This window comes from Papaver somniferum, chromosome 7 (genome assembly GCF_003573695.1).
Source record: "Papaver somniferum cultivar HN1 chromosome 7, ASM357369v1, whole genome shotgun sequence".
NCBI classification, from domain to species: Eukaryota; Viridiplantae; Streptophyta; class Magnoliopsida; order Ranunculales; family Papaveraceae; genus Papaver; species Papaver somniferum.
This window is the reverse complement of record NC_039364.1, coordinates 41,978,166-41,988,838: the sequence shown is the minus strand read 5'-3', so window position 1 is coordinate 41,988,838 and position 10,673 is coordinate 41,978,166. Positions and strand designations below refer to the sequence as shown.

The following is a 10,673-nucleotide window of genomic DNA, read 5'->3' as shown; positions in this document are numbered from 1 at the left end:
GTTTCATCTGAATCACTGGGTTCTGGTGGTGGTTGAGAATCATTTTTTTCACGGATCTTGAGCGTTCCCGGCTCAACTAATGTCCTTCGATGTGTTGTAGTCAAGAGTTTTTCACCAACACGAGGAGGTCTTGAAGGAGGAGTAACATTTTTATTCTTTCCCTTTTGCAACCTAAACAAGAACAATTTAAAAAAAAATCAACAGTCGGCGGGATCGAAAACTATAACGCATGCCGGCTAAACAATAGTCGGCAGGGTCATATTCAACTAACGTGCCGGCTTATAACAACTCTGAACACAATAGATACAAGAATTTTCCACACAATTAGTTGGCAGGGTCTATAAATCATACAATGCTGGCTAAAATGCAGCCGGCGGGGTAGTGTTCAAATACCATGCTGACCTTATGACTTTAGGCATCAAGAGACACTAACATTTTTCAAAACACATCGTCGGCAGGGTAAAAAATTATAACCCAACGACAATACAAAACATATATCGCCGACAAGGTATTAAGGTTGAATACATTGTCGATCCTGTAAAAGCAGTTACAGATATTAAACATCCGGCATGATAATTAACCTAAGAGCTTGCCGACTAACCTTAACTATGAAAAGTCGGCAGGGTCGTGAATCAGAGACCATGTCGGCTGAATAACTGCAGATTCACAATTTTGATTTTTCTAACCTAATTTAACATGCAAACATAAAATTGAAGTACTGGAGTGAGTTTAAGTAGGCCCTTATTTTCTCAATCGCGTCATTTCTTCGGTTTGAGCGACGTTGATTTCTTCTTCTTCAAAGGTTTTTTTTACTCAGTTTTTGTTGAACTAAATTTTCAATTCTAGGGTTATATTGATTGGGTTTTATATTTGTTCTTTTCATACGACTATCCTAGGCGGCGGTCCCATGTTTGAAGATTAATCGGAATTTTCGAATCGACGGGTTTTCGATGGTGGAGTGATGGAGAAGCCGGTATGGTATGGTGGAGGAGGAGAAGAAGGGAAGAAGATGAAATGAAAAAAATAAAATTTGATTAGGGTAATAAGAATTATAATGCATAAGGGTATTTTTGTAACTTTGTCCATTTTAATACACCCCCTTCCACACACACACAAATGAACCCCTTTAAAATTGGGTATACCCCAATTAATCTGGGTATACCCCAATCTAGCTAGACAAACTTACCTGTTTTATTTTATTTATTTTTTATATTTTTTTTAAGAAATACAACTAAGATCGGCATACAACCTTGGTTGGTAAACTAGCAACAAGCTGAGATTTTTTTTTAATGTTTATTTGAAATTATTACATATTTAACTAATTGGAAGCCTAACAAGTTAAGCTCCAAGCAGCGTACTACTACAATAGTTGAACAGGTTGTCGTACTAGCCTACCAGCGAGCCTCATGAGGAACCAACCGAGGGATCCGAAGCGGATAGTGTGGCTATGGGTCGTCACAAAGAGGGCAAGCTCTACCGTCCATGTCAAACTCTGTAATATTGCGCCATCTAAGACTCGAACCTGGGACCTCCTGGAGCGCATGAAACCTCTGTGAAGCGGATGAAGGTTACTATTTTCATTTTGAGTATGTAATTTTTTGATGACTGAATTAAAATTTTCATAGATGCAAGATTGAAGTACCCGAAGTATATTCTCTAAACTAAAAGAATCAAGAAAGAAAAGGGAGAAACATGATGCAACCCCCAAACACAAACTAAAGCTTGAAAGCTAATGGTTACAAGAAAAAACACCAAAAAAGCTCCCTCTGCTTCACTGACAAGAACAAATCAAGGAGGTTGAAAAATCACTTCTTCCCGGCTAATTGTAAATTGCGGGATGGTGGTACTAGTGAAGACACCCCGGCTATGCAGCCATTTAGCCACTGTTATCTTCACTTGCTTGATAATCCCCTTCACCTCCTTACTCTTGTCTTGAAAGGCTTTCAAGTTACGTTCCTTCCAAATAGACCAAGCAATTGCAACTGGCAAAACTTTAAGAACAAGAGCTTGACGCAAAGAATTTTAATCATACGCCAAGAACTCACCAAAATAATTAGATCTAGAGGCGCTGCCCATATCAGTGAATTGTAACTAACCAGAAAGGTTGTTGATATATGCAACATTAATGGCAAAATGGTGCATGTCCTAGAATCCAGAGTTGCACAATTTATAAAGGCTGATACCAACATTACTAAGGGATGATACCATCTCAAGATCTTAAGCGATCCTGGCCGTTGGATCGGCTAAATGGTATCAGCCCCCAGTAATGTTGGTATCAGCCTTTATAAATCATGCAGAGTTGGCCCAACTCAAGCAATGAATTAAGAATGCAAGATAAGTCATGAGATGGCCAATGCATTGGTCAAAAGCTCTGACCAAAAGCTCTGACCAAATCCTGGAAAATGCGTGCAAGCTAGTGATACAGGTTGTGCATCATTATTGTCTATTACTCGGCTAAGAAAAAGTTTGTGATACATGGAGCATATGATGCATTAAGAAGTATTGGCATCAATAGAGAATCATTTTGTCACGAGTTTGTTGTATCTTAAGCGTCCAAGAAAGTGCAGCTCAATTCCAAGGCATGAAGGTGCACAATGATGCAACATTGGCTCAAGTATGGTGGTTACCAGGTCGTCATTGGCTTTACACTAGTCATTGGATTTACACGTATGCCAGAGTTGGGATACAAGAGAGAACAAACATAAAGTGAGTTTATAACCTAATTAGAGTGCCCAAAAACGTTTGGCACAAATGTGGCATGACTTGTGCGATTAGAAAAAGCTGGTCAGTTTTGCATCGCTTTATTTGATTCGAAATTACCCGTTGGCCACTTGGCTACACAAGGATTGTGCATCTAGTTGTGCACGGTTTTGGTCATGTAACTACTATGCAAATAGTATGACAGATATTGTAAATAGGTAGGCTAAGTTAGGATAGCATATGCTAGGCCTTGAGAGAGTTGGGCATCACTAAGAGAGTGATGGCATATGTTCTGTTTATCTTCCTTTGATGTAGTAAATGAGAATGCTGAATTATTGGTTATGTTGTTGTTTTTGTGGGATTGATGCATTGTAAACCTCAAATGCGGTATGGGATGTATTGAGAGATTGAAAGGAATGAAAGAAAGACTTTTGTTGCTAAAGGCCTAAGGATGTAAGGGCTTAATACTTGTGGGCGAAAATAATTCACTAAATTATAATATTTTCGATCATGACCCAAAAAATAAAAACCGTAAATTGGTGGTGTGAAACCTAGTATGGTGATTCGGTAAAGTATAACCGTCCAACAAATCAGGATTAAATCGATTCGGCTTCTAAAGGATGTGGAAACATAGTTTTTACTTGAAACCAATATTGTTTCTTTTATGTCAAACTTCTTGATCGAGTTTTACGCTACTGTAAGTTGAAAAAGTTATCAGTTTGTTACTATAATATAACAGACATAACATATTTTAAATACCAATTGAAAAAATTCAACTACATTTTGCATACCTAATTGTTCATGTCTTTGTTGATTTCACTAAAATGACTTAACAACCCTAAAGCATCACGAAATTTGGGATCAAGAGTTTCTGCCTAAGATGTTACTGTTGAACACCGTTGATAGGATCAATTCTAAAGCTACATAGTTTTTTTTGCAGATAGCAGCATCTTCTTCCCGTCTAAACTTAGGACTGCAAACTCTTGTTCAAACATTTTTTTGGTTAACCTGTCATTTTTTTTCTGTTTTTTTTTTCCTTCAGATTTAGGCTAATTACAGAAAAAATTTCAATGAAGCCAAAAAAAATTGAAATTAGAAGAGATTTGCTGGAGCTTATGAGAGTGGAAGGTATGCTTTTGAAAAGGGGAAGAATGGTATATACAGGGGCGGGTCTATGGTCATTGGCTCAACTACCCGTTAGCGGCGTAGGCTCGACAGAACAACAAAGGATTAGACGCTCAGCGCCTAAAGCTTGCTCGGTCAAGTTTGATCGCACGGATGCGATGCGCAAATGCTTGTCCATTGTGGAGAGGGAATGGGTAAATTTGCCCATTTGCCCTCTCCCAGTCTCTCTTAGCCATTGGCATGTTCCTTCTAAAGGAAAATGGCCACTACCGGTCCTCCAAAATTGGGCTTGTAAAAATCCGCAACGGAAGTCTTTTAGTTCATCCAAAAGAAGGTGGAATGTGGATTCTCCGGTGCATGCAATTTCTAGCATCATTTGATATTGCCTCGCATACATTCTTGTGATGCATTTCAAAATAACTGATTTCACGTCTCATCACCTGAAATCTAATCCCCCGCTATGATATGATATCTATTGTAGAATACATTGACACGGCCTTCCTTCCACATACTAAAAGGAATCAGCTGAGCACTTGGCAAATACATGACTTCCCATGAAATCAAGGAAATTGAGCTAGTTTTATTTCACATTACCCGCAAAAATAGAAATACTTAGAAATGAAGGGAAACAGAAAAAGAGTGGATGAAAAGAGATAACTGCGGGCAAGAGAGACTGAAGAAGGGAAAGATAAATTGAGAATACGATTAGGTCATGTTGACAAAAATGAATCAGTAGAGAGAATTGTAGGTGTAAAGGGTGGCAACAATGGAACCGCAACATATAATAAGTGACGGAAGCAGGGTTATATTCAAGAGACTACTCTGACCTAAGTAGCCAGCCAGTGTTATTGTCACATCTGCAATCACCCTAGCCAAAGTTCCAGCTTCTGTTGACAGCAATCCACCATTGTAAGTTCCACGAGCTAGCCTTGATGACATCACTCGAGATAGAAGTGCTAGATTGACACCTGCATGAGCGCAGAACAAGCAGAAACATTGAGAAGCCAATCGAAAGCAAAAAGTATCACTTTTCCTAAAAAGACAGCAGGAATATGACTTACCTTCAAGAACTTCAGCAAATACGAATGTGATAAATGCTGAGCAGACGTATTGAGGCACAGAATATGGGCTTATGATATGGAAACTTGAGAGTATTCCAATGCATACCATAATTTCAGATGCCAATAAAATTTGCCTGAAAGAATACATTGATAGGCAGCGGTGGTAAACCATTGTCAAGCCATATTAAACCACTAACAGAGAATGATGTTCACAACCAGATTAAGAAAATAAAAGAGATTTTATGAGTTCTGAAGGCACACCTGTCTTCGAACATGTTGCTGATGTAGCTTCCTACGAAAATGTTTACGGGGAGAACAGTTATCCCCAGGCAAGCAAGAAAAATTGCTACTGAACTAGTGGACCAACTGAAGTAGTATGTAGTGACTACACTAGATTCAGAAAGTAAAATTTCCATTGCATATTTGAGCATAAAATAAATCAACAACTGGACCTGAAAGTTTGACAAAACAAAAGTGAGGAACCATAATGGCGGAACTATGAACCATAATATAAAGAAACATAATAAATGTGCAGAAACTCATCTGGCATTTTTAATAAACTAAAGCAATCTTGATAGGATTTGGAAAACTAGATTAGAAATTGTTTCCTTGTTAAAGTTATAGAAGTTGAACCAATTGGGAAAGTTCCGCTAGTAAGTAAATATAAGCCACCAGGTTTCAACTAAACGCTCTAACTGCGGAAAGAAGGAGACACCCCAAAAGAAGCATTCAGAATTCCGACAAAAGCAATATAACCTGTGTTCGACCATTCTCACACGACAAAAGAAAACTTGGAGCACAACATGGTTTCTTACATGAGAATGGGTGTTTGAATTGGCCAAAGGTTAGGTCAACTTGACAGCCTAGAAAAATCAGAACCAAATATTTATCCTACTGGAACTAACCATCTAAAAGCTATCATTTACTTTTTTTTAGAAAGTAGATATTTGACTGCTAACGCTTATGTAAATAAAAATCAAACCTTGACAGACGGTGTAAGCAATCTATAGGCTTCTCGAATTGAACTAGCTGGCTTCCGAGATTCCTCAGAAGCTTCTTCACTATCATCATCATCTTCATCTTGTTGCTTATCTTCTGAAGTTAAGAGTAAGCGTTCTGTCAGTCGGCTTTCTAGCTCGCCATTTCCTACTCCTGCAAATGAACAAAACTATTTAACAGCCTCTATTTTAATATAATGCTGTTTTACTTTACAAAATCCCCCCAAATTTCAGTAATAAAAAAACAGGATGCAAGAATACGAATATTAGCATCTCTTTCACAACTTTGTTTTAACTTTTTCTGTATCATTTCCTTTGAGAACGACATTCTAATCTCACTCTTTCCGGAAGTACAACATTATTTTGCTAGACTCTGCTCTTCGGTTTTTTTAGAAAGAACAAAACAAAATTTTAAAAAAAAAAAGAAAACTGCTTCTGAAATATTAGGCATATAACCAATATGTGTAATAATCGGAAGAAACTTTACCAGGATTAGCTTCCTCAGCAGTATCATTTCCTTCATTTTGACGAATAGGCTCCTTAAATGAAATCCACAACCACACAAGATAGACTAGCCACGCCAGAGCCATAACCCAGCCTGGTAATGTGTTTGCATTAAATGTGATCCTGTAAATCTTGAAGTTTGTCTGAAGTAAGCCAGCAAGAGCAGGACCGCATGCCATCCCTAAAGCACTAGCACTAACAAATCCTGCAGAAGCTTGCATTCTTATCTTTAGAGGCACACAATCACTGATATAACGCCTGTTAACAGCTCTTGCAGATCCAAATCTGAAACATTGATAAACTTCCTCAAGTCAGAAGATATAAAGTAACATAGTTACGATTTACGATCTCTCAATGAAAAGGTCTGTATGTGCAAATGAGCAATCTTTTAGAACAATTCTAAGACAAACTAAGAACTCTGCCAATAGTTAATTAACTTCAATTAATTGTGGTAATTCAACTAATTATATAGCTCCTCAATGTTATATTCACTGGATAAGACTAGTCTGAACAACTCATAGCTAATTCCTTGTTCAGTGTCAAAAAGGTATTGAGGCTATGTATCCCAAAATGGGGAAGACAATTAGAAGTCTGAGTCTAACTCGTGGATGCAAAAGTCAAATTACTCACCCACATAATAGACGACCGATTAGAAGGACTGCTATGGAGTCGAGATCAAATGCCAACGCATACATGGCATTCCCGAAAAACAGAACAATACTGCTAAATATAAGAGGTCTGAAGTATGATTTGTTTGACCATGCGCTAAAGTAAACTGAAGAAAACACTTGAGCAACAGCCATCGCCCCAATCACAACCCCACAGACTGTTGGTGCGGCTCCAAGGCTTGTAGAGTAGTCGTCTGCTGTGGGTACAATGATATAGGTGTTGACCATATAGAGAAATGTGTTCACCAAGTTCAATAGAAGCGACATAAAAGCATAGTTCTCCTCATCAGCGTGATCATCAACTGCAGATGGTAACTCTTCTTCTTGCACAATCAGTGCATGCTGACCTAGAAAGTTGAGGAAGTTTGTTGAGCGAGATAACCTGTCTATAGCTGTTTTAATTGAATCGATAACAGGCTCCTGCACAAGAAACCATTTTTTACACTGAATCCCTTGACATAAAACCAAATGATCGAAAAATCCGGACCTTATTAAGTAGTAACAAGGAGCAAGAAATTAAATAGTGAACATAGCTAAAATTAATAAATCAGTATAACCATAACAGAAATAAATGTAAACCTGTATTGGAAGAGATGGCTGATCATAAATGGACAAGTAGCTCCCCTGGCGATCCTGAAGATCCGCAAGATTGCGAGAAATGGCTCCTACTACGGCCCAGATCCCCTGAAGGTGTCAAATGGTCAGCCACAACATCCATCAACATATTACGCAGGACCTTTTCAGAAACATACAACATATGTTCCAGCACTGTAGAGTTTTTATTCTTTAACCAAACTAGGATATTAGAAAAGGAACTGCTAGATGCCTAACATTTTCTTTGATAAATTTCCGTAAAGACTCGATGTTGGTTTGGAAATATACCACATGCTTGAACACTTGTCGTAGCTGGGAATATGGGTGATTTGCACGTGTTGTGACATAGTAATCGGTGAATTTGTAGTGAAAGCGCTTATCAAACTTCTTCAGTATCTTTCGCAGGCCAATTGCATTGACCTCAACAAAAAAGAGCAGCTTCAAGAGATCTTGTCCTGCTGCTCTATACGCCTCGCGTAGTGCAGATATTTGGGATATCTCTTGTTGATGTACAAGATATTCATGCTGCTCTCCAAGCTTCGCTATCCTGCTTGCAAGTAAGCCTTGTTGTTCCAAAAGAAACAAGACAATTTTTTCAATCTGAAAATAAACAGGAAAACGAGGCCATTCATTTTATAATCAATACAAAGAAGTAACAGACCACTGTGGACAACACTTGATAACATATTCTTTCCAGAAAAGGCAGAGACATTATTTTCTTGATCAATAACTAAAGAGCGCAAAGGACCTACATATTCACAAATACATTCTGTTAGGATCTTCACGGATCGCCGGACCCTACTTCTGGGCCCGACCACAGCACCGATATTGTCCCCACTTGACCACCTGTTGGAGCAGGTGTGGGGTTTTAATCTAAAAGGCCTCGGTGCTATGTAAGGAGATGCCCAAGCTTATTAAGCGCCACATGTACTCCTCTTATTCCATGTGGGACTATCCTAGCTATACATATGTGGTGTTTATCGAGCCACATACTCCAACACATTCATGTGTCGTTTTATCGTCCATTATCTTGTTTTCTGCTATGCTCACCATGGTAAAACTCCAATTATCCTCAACTAAATGAAGAATGGTAACAGACATCAAAATCAACCTGCTAAAAATACTGCATCAGATTCTTCTTTTTTCTTCAAAACCTTTTGACGAACAATTCCATGAGATTATTATTTCTACTCTCACATACTTGTACCATGTTGCGTGTAGTATACAGTCGACAATCTAATATGATGGCTTTGAATTTACGTTAACCATTACGGACAGCTGTTCACAATTAGTGGAATTCCTGATATCCTTTGACACATGATACATAGATCTGACCAACCCAATCCCAAAATGTTCAGCAATTAGGTTGGGGTGCCTATGTGCAGAAAGCCACAGAAATATTTTATATACCTGTTTATCCAGCATCCTTGAAAATTCCTTGAGAATATGACGACGATCTTGCGCTCCAACCTCAATTTGTTGAGCATACTGTCTAACTTTCTTTTTCATTAACTTATAGTTAATGTAATATCTAAAGACATCAAAACAACAACCATTTATATAAGCTTAGATAAGATATATACAAAGAAGCAAGAATTTGTAAAAACTGAAATAACAGATTCTCGCCAAAGTCTAACAATTGAAAATTGCTCACTAAGATCTATCCAAATTAATACTTAAATCATTGCACCAGTAAGTAGCATAAGTATCGCTTCGCATAACACAAACTTGACATACCCCTGCCATTCTTGAATTTGTCTGTCCTTTAACTTCTTCCCAAACGCAACCATCCTTTCCTGAACTCGGTGAGCCTAACACCAAAGACAGAAAAAACAAAATTGAAGGACAGTCAGGTATTGAGAGATAGGCTATGAAAAAAAAGAAAAAACAGAATGTTGAACATACATCACAAAATGAATTCAAGAGAAAGTGTAAAACTAATAACACACAGGTGATAGTCATGCAGTGGTGAAATCGTGCACAATTAGAATCAAGGTTTTATCCAAGCTCATGGATGAAGTAGTTGCACTGGATAATACTAGTGATCTCAGCGTGATTTCAGAGCCTGTGTCTATTAGACTCAGTTCAGCAAATTCTCAAGGGAATTCCATCCAAAATGTCTGGGGTAGTACAATTGTAAGAGCTAGGTATCTAGTGAAAGTTTCTCCCAACTTCCAAGCACTCCTGAAGTTCATAATCTGTTAGTTCATTTCCATGTTAATGAATTCCTTTAACCACAAAGTTCTTAGCTATCAATCTTGGATTTTCAAAGCACACAGTAAATTATAACCCTAAGAAACTTGATAATACATAAACATGAATTCAAAAATCATATTTGAACCCTAAACTCTCTTCTTTTTCACTTTATCCAACTCATAAGTAACAGAAATTCAAAATTTTCAGATTACAATAACAAGGAATAAGCAATTCTGTATACAATCAACAATTGGCAATTTTTCAAGCAAATAGTAGTAGATTCAAAACCTAACCTTTGACAATTATGAAGATAATCCAATGAAACAGAAATGATTCTGAAAAAAAAACACTATCTGAGATGTTTGAAGTATTGTTGTGAGTTGTGAGTATCTTGAGTAGGAAATAAGTTGACTGAAGTGAAAAGTCAGAGGAATCTTCAACTGAAAATGATGTTGTTTTTCTTAATTAAGGGAAGCAAAACTTATCTTTAAGACTAGAGTCGTATAAAAGTAGGATTAACCTACTTTGCACCCAATTAGAAAAAGCCAGATTGCAACACTCCACTACGGTGCAGACAGTGAAAGATCAAAATAATCTGTGTGATGATTCGTGGGTTCATGACAAAAAAGAAGTTAACATATAGCGGAAAAGTGCATGTGAATTGTGAAACAACTTTATCAACAATGAGCCTACTTATTAACGAGTTTAACGCATTATTGCATTTTACATCTTTTGAGAAATCGACAGAAGATCGTCTACGGATATTGTAAAACTAGAGCAGTAGAAGATAATAATCCCCACGGTAAAAGCTGCGAGTATCTTTGATT

At 37.6% G+C, this 10,673-nt stretch overlaps 1 protein-coding gene across 3 annotated transcripts; it reads right to left on the bottom strand.

The window, feature by feature from the left end:
• Positions 1 to 4,351: 4,351 nt before the first annotated feature.
• On the bottom strand, positions 4,352 to 10,448 carry LOC113297090 (SPX domain-containing membrane protein At4g22990-like). Of its 3 annotated transcripts, none has more exons than XM_026545489.1 (11): positions 10,140 to 10,448; positions 9,388 to 9,461; positions 9,061 to 9,181; positions 7,939 to 8,250; positions 7,636 to 7,740; positions 7,019 to 7,476; positions 6,372 to 6,673; positions 5,869 to 6,038; positions 5,148 to 5,338; positions 4,887 to 5,020; positions 4,555 to 4,793 (listed from the first exon to the last, which is right to left on the bottom strand). In XM_026545489.1, the coding sequence occupies exons 2-11, from the start codon at positions 9,438 to 9,440 to the stop codon at positions 4,555 to 4,557; spliced, it is 2,085 nt and encodes a 694-aa protein (XP_026401274.1). In that variant the 5' UTR covers positions 9,441 to 9,461; positions 10,140 to 10,448. The 3 variants fall into 3 exon arrangements, with proteins under 3 accessions (XP_026401273.1, XP_026401274.1, XP_026401275.1); XM_026545490.1 differs by lacking the exon at positions 10,140 to 10,448 and adding an exon at positions 9,600 to 9,848; XM_026545488.1 differs by lacking the exon at positions 10,140 to 10,448 and having other exon boundaries at positions 4,352 to 4,793; positions 9,388 to 9,440.
• Between the last annotated feature and the right edge of the window lie 225 nt (positions 10,449 to 10,673).

Excerpts from the sequence above, each read along its gene's own strand:
- LOC113297090 (XM_026545489.1), bottom strand. The coding sequence starts at position 9,440 with ATGGTTGCGTTTGGGAAGAAGTTAAAGGACAGACAAATTCAAGAATGG. Across the intron at positions 6,674-7,018 it reads ATCGGTCGTCTATTATGTGG|ATTTGGATCTGCAAGAGCTG; the intron begins GTGAGTAATTTG and ends TCAATGTTTCAG. Across the intron at positions 5,021-5,147 it reads AGCAACATGTTCGAAGACAG|GCAAATTTTATTGGCATCTG; the intron begins GTGTGCCTTCAG and ends GTATTCTTTCAG.